The sequence below is a fragment of the Eulemur rufifrons genome, chromosome 8 (assembly GCF_041146395.1).
Source record: "Eulemur rufifrons isolate Redbay chromosome 8, OSU_ERuf_1, whole genome shotgun sequence".
Classification (NCBI taxonomy): domain Eukaryota; kingdom Metazoa; phylum Chordata; class Mammalia; order Primates; family Lemuridae; genus Eulemur; species Eulemur rufifrons.
Genome location: NC_090990.1, coordinates 23,265,659 through 23,286,191, shown reverse-complemented (window position 1 = coordinate 23,286,191; position 20,533 = coordinate 23,265,659). Strand labels below are relative to the sequence as shown.

Sequence of the window (20,533 nt, the reverse complement as noted above, 5' to 3'; positions counted from 1 at the left end):
TTACATGTGTATGTTAGTACAATGTGGTGGCTGAGCACATAGGCTCTGAAAGGGATGGTCTGGGTTTGAATCTCCCTTGATAGCTGTGTGACTGTGAGCAAGTTCCTTTACCTCTCTGTGCAGCCAGGTGGTACAATAGGAAAGGGCATGAAGAGAGCCAGTGCAAAGGCAGAGACCCACAACAGAGCAGCGTGTGTTCCAGTACACGCAAGCTCTTCTGTTTGGCTGGAGAACAGTGTGCGTGTCTTAGTGCATGTGTATGCATGTGTGTGCACTCTTGGGGCAAAAAGGCAGGCAGGAGTGACACCTGGAAGGCTTCCCTGAGAAGGTGACTTTTGATCAAAGGCTCAGTGAGAGGCCGAGCCAGGTGGAGGTCTGAGAACAGAGCCAGCGTAGCAGGCAAAGGGAATGTCAAGTGCAAAGGCCGAGAGGCAGGAGCGGGCCTGGCAGGTTTCGAACAGCAAGGAGCCCCATGTAGCTGGAGCACGAGGATTAAAGAGTGAGGAGAGAAAGAGGCAGGCGAGGTGAAGACACACACGCTTTGTTAAAGCCTCATCGGCCGCAGTAAGGTCTTTTACTCTGAGGATTGGAGCCAAGGTTTGTGTTGTTTTGATTTGTTTTTAATTAACTCTATTATGGCATAATTTACACAAAATAAAATTACCCATTTGAAATGTACAGTTCTTTGGAGCTTTGACACATGTGTGCATCCCATATAATCAACGCCTCATTCAAACTGTAAAGCTTTTCCATCACCCCCGAGGGTGCCCCTGTGTGCTTTCCCAGCCAGCCCGCCTCCAACCTTTGCCTCTCAGCCCCGGCTCCCGCAACCACTAACCTGCTTTCTCTCACCAAAGACTAGCCTTTTGCAGAGTGTCACAGGAGTGGAACCGTACAGTGCATGCTCGCAGTACGCACCCTGTGACTGCACGGCGCAGTGCTTTGGAGACCATCCACGGTGTTGCACGGCTGTGTGGTTTGCCCCTTTTCGTGGAGGGTTTTGAGCCAGGCCTGACACCGTCTCAGCGGCAGAGTTTAATGTGATGATTCTGCCATGGAAGCCCCCAATTCTTTGATAGATGACAAGAAAACTCTCAAATGCTCAACATTTATGCCCAGGGAGGCAGGGGCAGAACAGAGTAAAGATGCATGGGCAGGACGGGGCCCGGAGCGTTTCAGCCTTGGAAATTAACAATTACTGGGATTCCTGGGAGTGGGCAAAGGTGTGAGAGAAATGGGAGGTGGGAGATGTCCCCTAGGGCCTCTCCAGGCCGTGCAAGCAGAGGTTAAAGCAATCGGCCTATCCTGATCTCCGCTGGGGAAGTCTCCCTGAGTTCTGGATGTAATAGGGATCATTAATCTCATCCTGCTCTGGAGACCTCAGCACCCTCCCCTCGTTCCATTTTGAAATAAGGAGGCTTTGGTTCTGAATTATTCAGGTAAGGTCTCCCTATTTCAGTGTCCCTTATGTAAATGGCCTCCAAGATTTGTCATTGAGATAGAACTGAATTTGGCCTGGAGAAAAAAAAAACCCACAATAGGTTTGTGACTCCTTAGAAAACTTAAATGACTCAGTCTGTAATAAACTATTTTAAATGGGATCTGGTGAAATACAGTAATTGGTTTCTATAATAGTTCTTACCATAGCAATATGGGTTATATTCCTGAAGTTTGGTGTGTGTCAGCATTTTCATTATAGTAAGAATTCAGTTTTTCAGGGTGTGAAGCTCCTTGGTTAGTTCTTTTGTTCAGTGCATATTTATGAAGACCCACTGTGCCAGAGCCCTTCTGTTTCCCCTCCAATTCCCCTCCCTTGCCTTCTCCTCCCTGCTCCATGCCTGGGGAGGCTTACCTGTGGGCTGCATCATTATGCTCCCTTGCCCTCTGGCTTCCAATTGGGCTAGATCAACAGGAGCGTCAACAGGAGATTGGAGGAGGGGAAAGAGGAGAGTGAGTTCTGGGTATTCATTCTTTGCTCCCTCCTGGTGGGATTTTCACAAACTGGACACAGCCCCACTGAAGATCTGGGCCCTGTAGGGTGGCTTTTTCCGTGTACCCCTCTATTTAGGGATAACTATTCCTTCTTCCCCCCACTCCAGGATGGGGAGTGACAATGAGTCCTCCAGTTACCAGCCCCAGGGCACTACTCTTCCCTGGTGGTCTTCCCATAGTTCACCCTTACCTTTATAAAGAGTCATCCATTGACTTCCTGGAACTATTCTCATATGACCTGCTTTCGGCTAGAACCCTGACATACCTACTTTGTACCAAGTATTGTGTTAGGTTCTGGGAACCAAGATAAAGAAGAAAATAACAGTTGCCATTACTGAGAGCTTGCTGTGGCCAGGGACAGTGCTAAGGTCTTTTTGTGTATTATCTCATTCAATCCTTGCAACCCTTTGAGGGAAGGGTCTGTTATCCCCATTTTATAGATAAGGTCACTGAGGGTTTAGGAAAGTTTCCTAAGATTACACAGCTGATCCCTCCAGAGCCCGAGCTTCTTCACCACTAGGCTACATTGCCCCCTTTGAGGAGTTATCTTAGGGAGACACACACCTAGATAAGGGAATTACCATTTGAATAAAATGCTGTGGCATCACAGAGAGAGGGAAATGAAAATGCTATTTGTTGAGCCCTATGTGTGCCCAGTACTGAGCTAGGTTGTTTGCCCATGGGGGTTCTCATTTACTCTCACAAACTCTTAGGGCTGGTGTTATTCTCATTCTTAAAAAGGTTAAGTAACGGGTCCAAGGTCACACAGGTGAAGGCTGGATCTGAACCCGGATCTGTTGGCTTCAAAGCCAAGGAGAGTAAGAAAGGCTTTCCCGGGAATGTGGTATTTGGGGCCTTCCAAAGTTGTCTCAGGTGACATGGATGGTGCAGGAGAAAGGGTTAGGGTGGGTATATTCCAGGCAGAAAAGGCAAAGTCCTAGACAAAAGAAAACAGGTGGAATGCTTTGGAAATTGAGGCAGGAGGTGCTTACCCTGCCCCCAGAAGGGTCAGCCCCCTGTGTCAGCATCTCCGGGAAACCCAACGGTGGATGAAGCCCTGGAGGACCCATCTCAAGCTGCTCAGGCCCAAGCTACTGGATGGGCTGGGGCGACACAGCCCTCCCTTCCTGCTCTAGGCCGGGGCTGAGGCCCTAGCATGAAAGGGAAGTGGGGCGATTCCTGGATGCCCATGTCCCTGTCCCACCCAGCTCTGGTCCCTGACTCCTTCTGCTTCCTGTCCCCACAGGTTCACCGGAGCCAGCCTCCCAGCCCCCGTCATCAGCAGCAAGAACTGGCTGCGGCTGCACTTCACGTCAGACGGCAACCACCGGCAGCGCGGCTTCAGCGCCCAGTACCAAGGTAGGCAGGACCCGGGACTGTCATGCTTCCTCAGTGGGTGGCAGAGGTGGCACCTGGAGGACTCATCCCATTCCCAGACTGGGTCCATTGTGGCTTCAGGGCCTCCTTGCCTCTGGCGTCTGTTCCTACCTGCAGACCAGAAGCCTGCCACTGTGCATCTCTGTATCCGCCCCAGGGAGTGACATTTCTGGAGTTATGTAGCCTGAGCTGCCCCTCTGAGGCCAGGCTACCCTAATAGCTAATACTCACCGAGTGCCGCCGAGAGCCAGGCGCGGTGCTGGCCATTGACAAGTACTTCATTAAGTCTTCATCATTACCTTGTGAGGAAAACACTGTCACCTCCCCATTTTGTGCCCCAGGAAGCTGAGGCTCAGGGATATTAAGCCAATTTCCCAAGGCCATCTGAACCCCTGCCCCTCGAGCACAGAGCCCACCCTCTCAACCACCAGCCTGTAGCCTGGCTCTGCGCGAGGCGGGAGAGCAGCCCACACTGCCACTCTCTTTCATTTTGTCTAGAACACGAGTATATTACAAACACAGGCAATATCACTTTAGGGAGCGTGGTAGCTTTGATGCTCAAATCTGCGAAGAGCTGTCTAGTGGCAAGAGATCAGACCAGGAATGGCAGGTAGAAATTGCAGGTAAGCAGATTTCTGCTGCAGTAATGAAGAATTTCCTAACCCCAAGAGCCACCTATAAAAGGAATGGGTCAACCCAGAAGCGAGCGCTCTCTGCAGCCAGAGGAGATCAAAATTCCAGCGGATGGAACATTCCTTTTCAACACTGAGTTTATTTCAAGTACTCAAAATTTATAGAGATAAACACCCAGGGTTGGCCTCATAACATGCTCATCAAGTCCGTAACTATTACCACTCCCAAATGGATGTTGGTTTTAATAGATTCGGCAGCAAACTTACATTGCACACTTATTAAGTATAAGTCCCAATATGAAGCCCTGGGCCTCAGAGGCCAAGCGTCTGCTAGCCCACCCTGGAAGTGGCTCAGGGCCGAGCGGAGCCCTCTCCACGAGGCCCGCGGGGCCAAGCTTTCTGGCTAGAAACTGGAAGCAGAAGCATTACCTTCAAAATTGGAACCTTTTATGAACAGCCTCATTTACTTAGCCCTGGCAGCAGGACACATATGACATATTTAAAAAGTAAACAGGAAGCCAACTTGGTCTGACTGGTTTAACAAAGCCTCACCCTGACAGCTTTCCTGGAGACATTTTTCCACTGCTGAGGCTGCGCCTCTGTGTGAGTGGACCAGCTGTCTGAACCTTTCTACTGTGTTTTCCAGAATAGAAAAGCAAAGAAGGATGTTATAATTGTATCTGGTTAAATAAGTGCCAAGTGTTTCTAATATTTTAAGTTACTGAGGGCCCATGTGTCATTGTGATTGGTTAAGGTTTGATGGGCTGCACACCTACAGCGCACCAGGCCCCCCCTCCCCACCATGCGATGATGTGTGTGCTTTTATTCCCATTTTTTTTCAGCTGAGGAAGCTGAGGCTCAGAGAAGTTGTATAGCTAGCCCAAGATCACACAGCCTGTGAGTGGTGAAGCTCAAACTCATACACAGGCTTCTGTGAGTTCTGCAGAATCACAGGGGCTCCTCTTACGGTGCTTTGTGTATCTTCCCTTTCCTATTTAACCAGTAGCTTTTAAACTTTGTTTTGTTAATCTCACCCCACCGTAGAAAAAACATTAATCACAACCCAGTACACATGTACATCTACGAAACTAAAAGGAAAATGTCACCAAGTGGTATTTACCCTTACTAAGTGTGATGTACCCTGAAAATTTCTTTCGAGTGTTTTAATGCTAGTTGCAACCTCTAGATTAATTTCACAAGTGTGTAGCAGGGAACATCGAACAATCTGAAAAACACTGTTTTAGTTGCCAATGTCTTGAAAACACACCCTGTCTCCTCCTCTCTCCAGCCCCCTTAGCACAGCCCAGAACGGAGTTTTGCATATTAGTGTGTTTCAGTGTTTAAGGAGAGTTTAGAGGTTTAGAGGTGTTTAGAGGTTTCAGGCACTTGGCATTTTTCACTTCGTTCAATCCTAACAGCAATTGTATAAAATAGGTTCTATTATTAGGCCCATTTTACAGATGAGGAAAGGCAGCCACAGAAAGGGTCCGTAGCTGGCTCAAGGTCTCATTCATGGTGTGCTGGAGTCAGAATTTGAACCCCAGCAGTGTTCATTTGGGTCTGGCATGTGTAATTACTGTGATTGTGTCAGTAAATGAGTCTCCTCTGAGACCTGCTTTTTCCAGGGTTTTGCAGATCAACAGTGCATAGTGCAAGGATACGCAATGATTATTCAGTAACTCAGTTGATGACTCTACAAAGCAAGGTTCCTCAACCTCAGCACTATTGACATAGTAGTCACTCTGGATAATTGTGTTGTGGGGGACTGTTCCGGCCATTGTGGAACGGTCAGCAGTGTCCTTGTCCTCTACCCACTGCTAGATGCAGTACAGGAGGAGGGGAATACAGGGACCAGTAGCCAGTAGCACTGCCCTCCTACACACACACAGTCACGACAACCAAAAAAGTCTCCAGACATTACCAAATGTCCCTCATGTGCAAAAGCACTGCTGGTTGAGAACCACTACTCTAAAGGAATGAAAACTTTGGAACCACTAAGACCAATCTAGGTTTTGCTGTTACAAATACAGTCCAAAACAGCGGCAGAGATAGATTTCAGTCAGGGGTTCGGCAGGAGGCAGAAGGTGTGCTGCAACAGCGATGGTGAGGTCCCCAGAACTAAACGGTGGGATGGGCTCTCCTACCCCTGGGCACATGAAGGGGCCAGGGAGGGGGGTGGCAAGAGCTGGAGCCATGAAAAAGGGACCTCTTGGCAGGCCTGGGAAGCTGTTGCCAGGGCATCTGTAGCCAGTGCAGGAAGAGGTGGCCACAGGCACCAGTAGCCAGTGCAGGAGGAGGGGGCCACGGAATCAGTAGCCTGTCACTCCCTCCCTGCCATCTGCTGCACTTCCCATCTGCAAACCCAACAGGAAGCCAGGCGCAAGGGAACGGAGGCCCTGCTCTGTCCTGCTCTGTGCCCTGGGATGCTGACTGGCATTGCCACTGTTCTCTCTTGCTCTCCAGCTGTCCACAGCGGTCAGCCTCCCGAGGCCCAGAGCAGGGCAGAGGAGTTTGAGGAATGGACCTGGAAGGGCCGGGGAAGACTCACCAACATGGGCTCAGTTCCACCCACACTCAGCTTTATGGCATTAGAGTCTCAAGTGACAAATGGCACTTCAGAGCTAATGATTACCGATCCCTAATTGTATTGACAGATATTTTTTCCCAGGGAAACAAAAAGTAAATTTTAAATAAAAGATAACTTACAACACAGCACATTCCATTCTCATTTCAGTCCAATCAGAATTTAGGGGGGTTCGTGGCCAGACACGATTTTAACTAATACCACAGGGTACCAGAAGATCTGAGATCTAGTCGATCTTTGCTGCAACAGGCTGTTGGAAGGTGGGCACTTGGGTTCAATTTAATAAGCATTTTCAGTGTGACATTACTATGTGATAGCATAGAAAGATGAACACCACTAGGCCCATCTCTGCTCTCAAGGAGAACAGGCTAAAGAGAGGCACAGACATCAATCTATAACTCTGTACAGCATGGTGAGAGCTATAATTGAGGCCTGATTAAGAGTTCCAAGGCTGGAGATAAAAGGGCAATTTGTTTTGCTGGAGGGACTTAAGGAAAACCAAAAAAAAAAAAAAAGAGGCAGTGACTTAAATGTGGGTCTCAAAAATGTGCCAGTTGGCAGTAGGAAGAAGCGTTCTAGGTAGAGCGAAGGCAAGAAAGTGTTAAACTGCTAAATCTAAGGAACCATAAATTTACCACGTGTCTAAAGCAGGGGTCGCAGGCCAAATCCAGCCCTGCACTTGTTTTGGTACCACCCTCCAGCAAAGAATGGGTTTTACATTTCTAAACAGTTGAAGAAAAAAATTGAAAGAAGAGTAATATTTCATGACACATGAAAATTGTATGAAATTCAAATTTCAGTGTCCATAAATAGAGGTTTATTGGGACACAGTTATGCTCATTCATTGACACTTTGTCTGTGGCTGATTTAGCACTACCAGGGCACAGTTGATCAGTTACAAATGAGATTGGTGGCCCATGGGCCCAATATACTTACTCCCAGGCCCTTTGCAGAAACAGTTTGCCAACCTCAAGGCAAGCCTGCCAGCTAGAGGGGCAGTGGGTCTTGAGTCCGGAGGGCGAGGTTGCTAAAAGCCTTGGTAAAGCTGGGCTTGATCCCATCGGTCATAGATAAGAGGTGATAGCAAATTTTCAGCAAGAGGGGAGACAGGGTCACATTTTCATTTTGGGAAGATCTTTGCTTTAGAATCAAAATTGGGAGGATAGTTAAGAGTCTTGGGGAATTAGAGGACGGGGCCAAAGTTTAAGCAGGAGTGGAGATAGACAGGAAGAGACAGACCAGAGAGAGAATCCCTGGTAAACTGCGTTGGACTCATGACTAGTTAGATTTGCAGGGGCGTGAAGGTGAAGGAGTCAGGGATGAATCTTAGGTTTCTAGCTTAAGCGGGTAAAAAAATATGATGCTATTAGCCAAGGTGGTCTGGGGAAGAGACAGATGGGGGATGAATTTTGCATGGGACACATTGATTCTTAGGTAGTATTGGGGTTTCAGGAGTTGTTCTGTGGGCCTATACCTCAGAGAAGAAAGCTCTGGGCTGAAGGTAGAGATGGGAGACCACCATTCCCTTCCCCATCTATAAACATGAGGGGATGGGGCCAAAACAGTGATTTGCAAAGTGGGTTCCCTGGAGACTAAGGGGGTCTCCCAGCAGCTGGTTTGATAAGGGCTGAGTAGATGGGACTCCAGGTTTCCACTCCCACTTCAGCCAGAGCAGTTTCTCTTTGATCTACAGTATTTTGTGTAGTGGGTATTTACTTACGAGTTTGTTAAAATGGGAAGTTCCTGTAGCTAAAGTGTTCGGCAACCACAGGACTTTAAGAGATCCTTAAGGTTCCTTTCAGTTGTGGGAGGCCCATCGAGGTGGTGTAATCAGTCCTTCCGCCTCCAGGTGGGGAATGTTTCCAGTCCTTTTCAGGGTGTTAATTGCTCTCCTGGGTTTTTTTTCCAAGTCTACAAGGAATGATGGTGGGAAGAGCCTTTCTTAATGCACCCAGTGGCCAATAAGGTAATCACAACTGGAGGGGGGGCTTCCCTGGCAGGGAAGACAGGGCATGAACTATTACCGCCTCATCTGGAGAGAGAGACTGTTATTAACCCCATGGGGCTATTGGAAATGGAAGGAGACCCTGGTAAAATACCTGGCACATGGTGGGTGCTCAGAAAGCGGAACCCTCAACCCGCATTCCCCACCAATCGCCTTGACTCACTGTTTACGGTAAAACACGTACAGTGAGAGAAAGAGCTGGCACCTCTGTCTCCTCCTCAGACACCTGCCCTTTGCCTCCCACTCTGACCTTGTGATCATCTTCTGGTACCTGTCCCTCCCAACAGCCACATCCCAGCCTGGCCCCGCTGTTCCTCTCACTGCCTTTCTTGTCAAGCCAGCCCTGGTGCCCGAGAGATGGAAGATATTCCATGGTGAAAACCACTGGCTCCTCTGCCTTCTAGAAGTCCTGCACTGAGTTTATTCTGCGGAATAAACTTACTCGTTTGAAAACACTTTGCATTTACTGAGATGCTTGAGGCTTTTTATAGTTACAGCTGAAGTGTCTGTTTTATAGGTGAATGTCTTGGATTCTTGCTTGTGACTTACCTGCATTCGCAGGCAAAAATGGAAGTGCCTCAGGCATCCTGTGGTCCACACTGTGACTCTTTTGTCCTGTTCTAGTTGGCCTGCTGAGCTGCCAAACTCTTCTCAGCCTCATTCCCAGGTTCTGGGCCTCTGAGGGCTCTGCAAAAATTGCAGGGTTGTTGCTACCTGGTGAGGGCGCCCAGGGCCAGGTGCCCACAAAGTCAAGCTGCTGAGTTCAGTCACGAGTGAGCCTGTTACCAATGCATGAACATAAAACACGACCCTCGTCACCTCACCAGGGTTCACGTGTCATCCACTCCTTTGCCAGGAAATGAACGTACAGCACACATTCTTATGACAGTCAGGCATCCATTTGGTCATCAAACTGTTCCTAGGAACTTTCTGTGTGCCTAGCTCCGTGTCAGTCACAGGATGTAGTCATGTGAGCTCATGAGGCAGTAGCTGGTGTACAGGACGTGACGTTGCAGGGTGACAAGGGTTTCAGTGTGGTCTGAGTGAAGTCTTGAGGAGGACAATGACTGCTACCTGAGAGAGGTAGAGACAGCCATAGGGAGGCCCTGGCTACCAAACCAATAAAAGGCAGCCAGGCAGAGAAACGCAGGAAAGAATATTCCAGGTAGAGAGAACAGCATTGCATGGATAGACAACTGAACAATGACCGATGGTTACAGTGATTCCCTTAAATGTCTTTCCTCTACTCATTTTGTCCAGCTGAATTCGCTGAAGTTATTAGTGAAGAGCTGTGCCTGGCTCACTAATAATGGCAAAGCACCATCCCAGGAATTAGAACATGCCACCCCCAACACCGCCTCCCATCTACTGTTCCGGCCCTTCTCTTCTCCAGGAATTCCAGTGACTACCGGTTCTGCTGTGGTTAACTGAGAAGCCACAGCAGCAGCATCCAGCAAAGCAGTTCTTACAACCTCAGTTGAGTCAATCGTTATTTTTTCCACCATATTCGAAGGATCTCCAAGCATGATGCGTAACCACCTTCTGAGGAGCTTTGCATAATTTTCTCAACTATTGGTGATCCTTCAACAACCTGCATTCTTAGCAATGGTTATTGCTAGGATTCTGAGTGTTCTTTTAATTATTTCTATAGTAATTTTTTTACTCTTCATTAGCTGGAGCAGTGAATCAAGGGATGAAATGCACCAAAGCAAAGCACCCAGATGATATCTTTTTCAACACCAATTCCTCTAGTATTCAGTGTGTCTGAATACTGTTTCTTTTCATTTCCTTCCACATCACTTTTCCCATGGATCGTCAGTGTAGCTGAAGTTTTGCTAGCTGTTCATAGTTTTCCTTTCTCAAAGACACTAATAGCAATATCTAACTGCTCAATGATTGCTTGCATATGTTTCTCAGTTTGAGTTTTGTCACATTTTCCCTGCAATAACGTGGCATCATCTTTGGTCACAATGACCTCTCCAACTTTTCCTAAGTCATGAAGCTGAACATCTTCAGGATGTAGTGTCAAGCTTTCTTTTCCAAACACCATACTCTCAGTAGCAGTAGCTTTGTTGGTTCTTTCTATGGCATCAAAACCTGGAGCTTTTGTCCTATTTCAGTGGCCATTGGGCACAATGGACTGGACACTGGAAATCCTACACGTCCCAGAATTCACCTTTCTGAACTTTTGATATGTTATTCAAGTAGGGAGAAATGTAATCTCGGCCAATCTTTGTACCTTCAATTTCTAATTCATTCAGTGTTTTTCTGTCCTTCACTGGGACGACACCTTCAACCTTTGTGATTACATCAGAAATGATATTGCTGATTTCTCTGTCTCCGTTTGCAGACATTGTGGCAAACTGAACAATCTCTTCGGGAGTTGTCACAGGTTTAGGCTGCTTCTTAAGTTCAGTAATTACAGCATCAACATGCAACATCTCACCTTTCCTGGTTTCCACTGGATTAACGCATTTGCTGATCTTCACTGAGCCTTTCACGGTGACTGGGCATGCCAGGGCAGTAACACTGGTAGTGCCACCCCAGCTGCTTCATTTGTGTGTTGGCAACATCCTGGTCAAGCCTGGTGCCAACTGTTGGTTTTATATTTATCTTGTGAGTCAATTGACCTACAACAGACTCATCATCTTTTGGTACTTCGAGCCTTCCCAGCTCTGTTCAGAAATCACCATTCTTCCGTTTGGCTCCATAGTAATGGCTACAGCATCTGCTAGAAGGTCTACACCTTGAAGCATTAGGTCTTAGGCGTCTGCACCAGATTTTACATCTCTGGTATAAATCTGAGTGAGGGGAGGAGTCAGTGTGCCAGACTTGGCCTCATCTGGCAAGGAACTATGGGTAATCAAAGTATTTCTGCAGGGTAGGAGACCAAGCAGCAAAGCAGACCCTCAGCAACAAGGGAGGGGCAAAATGCAAGACATATACCCAGCAATTTTTCAAGTAGGACAAAGGTGACATCAGATTTCAGTTTTCGAAAGATCACCCCCTGTAACTTTTTAAAAGATGAGCCAGAGGAGATGAATCCACAAACAAAATCCAAGCAAAAAAGGATGCATTTATGCAAGAGTGGCTTAGAACATTGAAAGAAAGATACGCATTGGAGAAATTTTCTAAGGTGGAGTAAATTGGATTTGGTGAAGCAGTGGGTGTAGGGGTAGAGGAAAATATGGCCCAGCCAGCAGGACAGCCAAGTGGCAGGGCAAAGGGAGGGGTCAAGGTTAGTAGAGGGGCTCAGCCCCAGGGAGGGAAGTCTGAATCCACTGGGATGAAAAGAAGCTGCAGATTCCATCCTCTTCTTGACTCCCAGAGCACTGGAGACAGGTCAGGCCTCCCTCTCCCCTCTCCTCCCCTAACAGGTCCTTGTATCCCGCTAGCTCAGCCCAATAACTCACGCTGCAGACTAGAGAGGCATTTGTATTGCCAGATTCTTCTAGCTAAATGTGTACCATGTGTCCCGCTAACCTTTACAACAGCGGGGAAATGTCTTGTAATTAACCAGAATATAAAGGATGAATGGAGCAGCCTGGCAATCTCCTGTAGTCATTATCATTCAGAGGAGATGAATGCACCTAGTAAGATTTCCATCAACCAGTTAGAGCCAGCACTCTTCTCTTGGGAGTCCTGACTTCATTCACGTACAGTGAAAAATATATGGACAGTATAGGTGTGGGACTTGTATTTTATATGTGGTTATTTGTAGCTGTGTGTTTCCATGTGCATGAATATGTACTTATGAGTGAGCTTGTTGTAGACGTAGATGTGTGTGTGTGCACATGAACTCCAGACTCCATTTCATCTCCACTGTATTGACAGCTGCAGAATCCTCTCTTTAGAGATCAGGGCTTCAGTGTAACAGTATTGGCACAAGGCTAATGGGCGCTCCAAGAAAGATGTGCAAACAACATGAGTGAATACATCAGAATTTCTCTAGGTTCTTGCTGTTTTGTCCATCTGCTGGGTTTGACCTTCCTTTCTGACTGAGTCTGCCCGTAGTGCACTCGAGAGGCCTAGAGGGGACCTGTCCTTGTTCTCTGATGTGTCGCACCCCAATCTGCCCCAGTCTGTCAAGCTAGCTCTTCAATGAGCTCATTTTGCGGCTGATTTCACACAGTGCTTCATATTCCTTGATCACTCACCGCCCACCTGGGCAGACTGTTAAAAAAAAAAAAAATACTATGTATAATTCAGGGTGTGACCACTTCCCTGGAATTGCTCAGGATCTGAGGCCCCAGCATCTGGAGGTGTTTTTTTAATGCTCACATTCCTGGTGATGTGGATTTTGCCTAGGGTTCACCCGTCAGCCAAGGAACTTCCATGACCCGTTCATCCACTACCACGAGGAGTGGGCCAAATGCAGGGTCTGTGTCCCCAGAGCGTGGGCCCTGGCCAGCTAGACCTAGGTGTTCATCTTTTAGAGATTATGTTATTGGCATGAGGAATCCCTGTCCAAAGTGCTGCAGCCCATGCATGTTCCTGGGCTAACACGATGAGGACAAAGACTCCATCCGTGCATCTGATGACCATGTGGTGGTCACAGGCAACATGGGTGACGCAACCTCTCACACCCAGCTCAAAGGAGGAGACAGCCACAAAGTTCATGTGCACATTAAGGAGCCCCCTGTAGCTTTTCTGGTTCTGTCTCATTCAGTTCTCATCGCCTGGACAAACTGCATCCTTTGGGAAGTAGCAGGACATGAAAGAGGAGGAAGAAAAGTTAGTCCCAGCTCGGGAGGCATGATGACATCATCCTCAACTAAAAGCAGCCCGGTGAATATTAAGCAGTGACCCGTCAGGTTAGATAGCCCTTCCCCGGGAGAGATGAGTGGAGAGGACACAGACATCAGGATTCCTTCTGGGGCCTTGTGAGGAGGATGAGGAGCATCTTCCTCTATGCAACCTGGAGAAGAGAGAAGGGGGGCTCCCTCGTAGCGATGCCTCTCCTCGCAGCCACCCGCATCTCACAACTCCCCATCAGCAGCTGCAAGGAAAACCCAAGCAGCTTTGCCCTGGGAATGGGCTCCATGGTGCTCAGGTCCCCTTCCTCATCCCCTTCCTCATCCCCTTCCTCCAGTGGTACCAGATCCTGAGACAAGAGGACAGGGATGACTCTGACCTCCCCTCCTACTTGGCCAGGTGCCCTGAGCCATCTCCACAGACCCGGCCTCGAATGGGCTGCACTGGCTCGTAGAGACCCCTCACCCACCCCTGTCCCAGTGCTGGGCCATCAGGGGAAGGCTTGAGCTGTTGTCACAGTGCTGGGACCGCTCCTGTCCTCCTAGGGATGGCGAATCAGAGGGATTCCCCCCCCTGCCGCACCGTATTAGCTAGGCTTGAATAATGCATGTTTCCCTACTAACGCCCTCTCTTTGATAATGGGTCCACGTTAGTGTTCATTGGAAATTTTCCTGCTGGATACACACGGATAGTAATGCACATTTGTAAAAAGGGTTTGAATGCATGTGGGGAGGCTGTGTCTGTGGTAATAACTGAATTTTATCAGGCATTCAGCATGGACAGTGGCTTACCAGGGGACAGCACCTTGGGGAACTTAGCCAGAGTGGGGGACCCGGAGCCGCTCCCTTGCACATCTGATCGCTGTGGCTTTGGATTGGGGATTGGCAAGTTACCTCAAGTCCAGAGCAAATACCTGAACTCTCAGGGCCTGAGCTCAGGAGGGGGCAGAGCCTGGGGAAGGTTGACAATGCCCCTGGCATTGCTTTGGGGCAGGGCATAAGGAAAGAAGCTGAGGTTCAGCGAGAACAGAGCTGCTTCCCAGCTGTGTGACCTACAGCAAGGCACCCAAACCACTTTGAACCTCCATACTGTTACCTACCAAGTAGGTGTAATAGCTACCAGTCAAAGTCATTGAAAGTATATGGACCAAATGAAATGAGTATTGGGCGCCAGCAAGCACGTTCTAGGCAGTGAGGATACAGCAATGAATAAAAATCTCTGCCTTTGAGGGGCTTACATTGCAGTGTGGGGTGACAAAAATAACTAGGCAAATGATATCGTATATTAGAAAGTTGGGGGGGATAAAGTAGGGAAGAGGGTAGAGAGAGCTGGGTTTGGAGGTGTCGTTTTAATGGAGTGGTCAGAGGCGGCCTCAGTGAAGAAGTGGTGTTTGCGCAAGCACTTCAAGGGAAGAGGGAGCGAGTCGTACTGCTGTCTGGGGGGAAGCATGCTGGGGAGCTGGCAGACTGCGGCAGCAGCATGCCTGGCATATTGCAGGCACATCGGGGGACCCACGAGGCTGGAGAGGAGTGACTGAGGTTGAAGACAGGGTCGGGGAGGTCATGGGGAGAGCAGATTGGTCCTTGCGAGCCGTTTTAAAGACTTTGGCTTTTACTCTAGGAGAGACGGGTCGCCACGGAAGAGTCGTGAGCAGAGCTGTAATATGGATCGACTTACGTTTTAACAGGATTCCTCTGGCTCTGGTGCTCAGAACAGACTCTGTGTGGGCAAGGGTGGAAGATGGGAGACCATGGCAATGGGGGGAGAGGTGCCGGCGACTTGGACCAGGGTGACAGACGTGGAAGTTGTGAGAAGTGGTTGCAGCTGGGATATATTTGGAAGGATTTGCTGATGGATCGTGTGTGGGTGTGAGAGAGCGGAATCAAGGATGCTGAGTTAAGGAAAGAACACGTAAAGCACCCAGGGCCTGGCGCATAGGAAGTGCCTGGTCACAGCTGCTGTCACCACTGCTGGGCAGCAGTCTGAGCAGGGCTAAGTTGGCAGGCGGGGGCTGGCTGGAGGATGGCACGGGGATCTGGGATCAGACAGATGCACCAAAGCATGTAACCAGAGACTGGATGAAGCCCTTGGAGCCCAGGAGAATGCCTTGGGGAGCAGGAGTAGTCAGACCACAGGAGGGTGACAGGTAAAAGGGATGGCCTTTGGAATCATGGCATTCTAGCTCTGGCACCCTTTGAGTGCTATTTGGCAAAGTTCTGGTGAGCTGAGGAATGGACTTAGTGACAGGGTCAAAGCCAGATTGAATCCATCAGGCACCCACCTGAGCCAGATGCCATCCCCCGGTGACCACCAGGACTCAGCGTCCCCTGCCTGCGTAGGTCGGCTGATGGAGGCTGGGCTCAGCGAGGCTGACCCTGCCCCACGTGTGTCTCATCCTCCTGGGACCAGCCATGTTGTCTCGCAATGATGCAGGGATGCAAGAGGGCACGCCTCATCTGGCAGGTGCTTCTCAGGCCTTTGGACATGTCAAGGCCTCCAAATGTCCAATGGCCAAGGCAAATCACAGCCCAAACCCAAAGTCAAGGGATGGAAAAATATACTCCACCTCTACAATGGGAGGAACTACAAAGTCACATTGCAAAGGGTGCAGTGGTGACGATTTGGGCCCATAGTCCAATCTGCCACAGCTCGCTCAGAAATTCAGCCAGGCAGAACGTGCAGGAGAGCAGCGTGCAGAGGGTGGGCTGCAGGTCTTCATGTGTAGATGCCCGTGAACAGTGTGCTGGGGAACAGCCTGAACTGAGTAGTTCTAGTGAAATCTGGGACATCTGTGAGAGGCCACTGGGGGACTCCCAGAGCCCCTCAACACCCAGTAGGTGGGAGACCACCTTTTCTGCCTCCCCCAGAGGGCCAGCCTTGCTAGCAGCTCTCCCTTGGTGTCTAAGACCCTGCTGCATTTGAACACTGCTCTTGGTACATCCCAGCCCGGAGGAGTTCCTGGCTTTGACCTGCCATGGAACGTCCCATGTGGGGTCACTCTAGAGGGAGCCCTATCCCTGGTCACCGACAACAGCTCAAACTGTTTTTCTTCTTGTCTCCCCTCTAGTCAAGAAGCAAATTGAGCTGAAGTCTCGAGGTGTGAAGCTGATGCCCAGCAAAGACAACAGCCAGAAGACATCTGTGTGTAAGTGTCCGCCCAGGGCCCGCCTGCTGGGGGCCTCTTGTTCAAGGTCAGACACACGCAGCGCTGTGACCGCGGGGAAGCCAGATGATGCTGGCATGACTTCCCTTCGGCCCTGCTTCCCTCCTCCCGGGCTTTGTGCATGGACACACTGACCCGGTGCCGCGAGCAGCCCCGAGCCTGTCTCTTGCCCCCTCCTCCTCCTCCCATTTCCCTCCTTATCCTCTTCCTCCCTCACTTCCCATTCGAACTGCAGTCCAGGGAGCCATTACTGCTACATTTCTCTCTCTTTATTTTTCCTTTTGAATCACTTCCACCTGCTAAGATGGTCCTTCTGGCTCCTCTTCTAGGAGTCAATAATCTCAGGCAGGGATCTTGGAGGCTGCAGGGCTCCAATTCCAGCTCCCAAGGCCAGATTGGGAACAGGGGGAGGGAAATGCCCAGTAACCGCCTCCGAGCATCCCTGGACCTGCCTGGGCAAGGAGAGGACTGGGGGCTGCTCTCGGGCCGGTGGGGAAGTGCTGCGGCCTCCGCTTGGGCACAGGGAGGATGATGACTTTGAGAACATGTTCCTGCTCCCGTGTTTGGAAGATTAAAAGAGGCCCAGTGCTGGGGAATGGTCTGGAGTGTCAGCCCCAGCAACACCTGATCACAGCCTGTGCTAAGAGGCTTTGGCGCTAGAGCGCAGGAAGGGTTGAGGAAGATTCTAGGTACCCAAGAAAGCTGGGCTCGAAAGCAGAGGAGGTTTTTCCAGAAACCCTCCATTTTCTTTCTGAGGGAATGTGAGGAGCTCTCCTTGGTCCCCCAAACAATAGAGCAACCTTCTGGGTTCCTCTCCCTTTGTCCCCCCCCTCCCCCCCCCCCCGCCTCTCAAGGCCTTCTCCCCCTCCACGCTTCCTCCTCTTCCTCCTTCCCCCTCCATCCCTCTTCCCACCCTCCCTGCCTCCCCTCTGCCCCTCCATTCTTCCTGGGCCTCACCTGCTCCTGCTGGCCCTCCCGTCCCTGTCCTTCCGTCTTGGTCCCACACACTCACTTTCCTTGAGCTGCTGGGAGTCTGTATTGAGGAGAGGCAGGCAAGAGCGGCGTTGTGGTTCCAGGCTCTGTGATGTGTGTGGTGGGAGAAGGTTGGGGCGGGGTCAATATGTTCTCCGGCCCTGACTGAGTGGAACCGGGGTGTGGAGATTTTCTCTGGTCCTTCAAGCCCTTTGCATGGAGACAGGTGCCACCAGTGGTTGGGTTCGGCTGGGGACAAGCACCTCTGGTGGTCCCTCGCCCTGAGGGGGCTGGATGGCAGGGGGCAGCCTGGCCCTGCTTTGGTGCTCACCTAGGGGCTCTGGGAGGGGGCAGGGCGCTAGAAGAGCCTGGGGCCGGCCAGGAATCTGCAGCAAGGGCTCAAGCTGTGAGCCTGGCCCTCAGGCTCCTCTCTCTGCAGTCACAGGAGACCAGGTGAACTGGTGTAATTTCAGAGCTTGCCCCGGAGCCAGCCACAGGCAAACTTAAGGAAATGGCCCTGGTTTGGGAGACCAAGTGTATATCCCGGTTGTGTCCTCAGGTAGCTGTGTTCCCCCAGATGCTAATGTCTCAGTGTCTGTCCACATCTGTAAAAAGGGGATGCACGTCCCTGCCCTGCCTTCTTCCCATGGGCCCTGTTGGATCTCAGATGGCCTTCCTGACCGAGGACTTCAGGAGGCCCATAAACTAGCTGAACAATCACATGTGATGTTGTTAGTGCACTTCCCTGGAGAGAGGGTCCATGGTTTTCATTACTCAGAGATGCCTAGAACTCTCTCAGAAAGATGAAGAAACCCTGTTCTAATGAAATAATGCAAACACGCTTCACAAAAAGGCATATACCTCTCTGCCGAGAAGATATCAGTCTCCATTCTAAGAGTTCCTCAGAAAAAGATGGGTGTGTGACTCAGCTGCCTCGGAGGCAGGTAGCCAGATGTCTGCAGGGGTCTGGCCCTTTGTGTTCGCCCAAATCCCCTGTGGACAGCTGTCCTGAGCTTCAGGGGAGGAGTGGACCCGGCTTCCTGCCTTTACTAGGCAGTCCACGGGGACATGGACCCTTGGCCACCGGTTCTGGCCACCCACTGTCTGTGTTGCCCTGCACTTCGGGTAGAAGGCATTGCCTTTCCGGCCATGTTGTGGCTTCTTCTCACCATAGTGCCCCTCCCAAGACAGGTAAGAATTACCCTTCATTCTTGTCCCTCAATAGCCACCAGCAAATACAAGCAGCTGGTTTTTAATAGACAGTGAAGGCTGGAATTACAGAAAGAAAGGGGGAACACCTCTTGCCTCCATAATTCAGACAGTAAACTGTTCGCTGAGATTGAAATTTGCTTGTTTCCTGGGGTACCTTGAAGGTCCTCCTGGGACTGCAGTCGCCTGCCCAGTGCTCCCTGGAAGAGGGCACTGGGCCAGGTGTGAGCTGCGTCATCGCTGGGTTTGTGACTTCCTGGATGGTGCCTGATCCTCTTCGAGGGCTGGGTGATTTGAGGGGAGGCAGTAGGGTCTGCTCTGTCTGTCGGGGGCTGTGGCTCACTGGGTGGGCTTTGCCATGGTCTCTCCTCTCTGGTCCAGCCCCATCGTCACTGGGCAGCCTTCTGCTCTGTCTGCTTCCGGGGTGGTGTCACTACCAAATGAGAGGGCAAGAGAAGGGGGCAGGAAACTGCTGTATATTCTTCATGTGCTACAGGGGGCTACGTGGTTCCCAGGTGGCGGTTGGCAGGGACTTTGGGATGGGTGTGGTCCATGGGGAGGGTTACGTAGGGAGGACCTAAAAAGAAGGCGGGTCCTTAGCTGGGCAGTCCGCAGTAGGGACAGATGTCCGTGAGGCTGTACGGGGGACTGGCTTACCAACAGGTAGACCAGCAAGTACAGCTCAGGATTCCTCGCTGCTTTTCCTGGAAGGAAACCCTAGAGGGTTATCGTCTTCCTTCCAGTACTTGCAAAACGTGGGGCTCCCAGGAGGCAGGAGCTTGCTCTGATTTGGGGGTGGTGCTACATCCAACTATCCCTGCCTGAAGGTGTCTGGACTGGTGGGAACCGTGACTGTGTTACGTTTAGGATGTGAAAGCTTTGCAGGGAGAGGCTTGGCAAGGGAAGGAATGGGGAGGAGTAGGGAACAGGCCTCCAGTGGGGTGACTGGCTTTAACATGGCAGTGTGGACCGTTGGAGAAAGGGAGCTACCCAGAAGGCCTTGCATTCGCTGCACACAACCAAGGGGATACCTGGCGCCTAGCTTGAAGCGTGCAGTCTGTCCAATCCCCAGGTTCCGGGGCCAGCCATACCCTGGGCTACCTGGAGGTTTGAACACGGTCTGCACCAGGCCTCCAGCTGTAGCAACGAGCTTCAGACTCAGCGAGCCTAAAATGGGGCTCCCTGCCTTCCCTCCCTCCATCACACCCCCTGCGTCCTCATGGGTACCTAGCCCTGGAAACCCCTGCTCCCAGCACTCATGCCCTGGTCCTCCATGAGCCCCGGGGATTCCTCCTTTGCCACGTCCTTCCCACTGTCTCATGTCTGTCCCCATCGCCAGGCTCTTGTTGTCCTCAACCTGGACAGTCACAAAACTTCCTAGCTCATCTCACAGTAACCAGCCTACCCCTGAGCAGTGGGGTCTCACCACACCCTTCTGCCCCTCAGAACTCTGCAGGGGCTCCCTGTGGTTTTCAGGGTCCAAATGGAACCTTTTCCAAGTCTGATCTCTGGAATCTCACCTTCTACTCTTCCTCGTCACCCTTCACCCTCCCGCCTACACAGGGTGACCACAGGGTGACCTAGTGCCGTCTGCATGTTTCCAGCTCACCGCTCATGCCTGTCTGCCTTTGTCATCTCTATTGCCATGTGTCCAAAGCCTACCACTTCAGAAGGTCCATATTAAATGCCACCTCTTCCGGGCAGCCTTTCACACTTCCCCGAGCACTGTGAGGCTGGTCCTCCCCTCAACATCCCTGCAGGTGCACCTTCCACCCCTCCCTATGTGGTTCCACGGTTTACTTCCATGTTTCACATCTTCACTCAACTGGATGCTCCTTGAGGAC

The 20,533-nt window shown here is 50.6% G+C and overlaps 1 protein-coding gene across 1 annotated transcript in view; it reads left to right on the top strand.

The window, feature by feature from the left end:
- CSMD2 (CUB and Sushi multiple domains 2) overlaps positions 1-20,533 on the top strand; it is a 571,373-nt gene that overhangs the window by 275,627 nt on the left and 275,213 nt on the right. Inside the window, 2 exon segments of the mRNA XM_069477647.1 lie at positions 3,239-3,351; positions 16,413-16,490. Of these exon segments, the coding sequence (XP_069333748.1) occupies positions 3,239-3,351; positions 16,413-16,490 (191 nt within the window).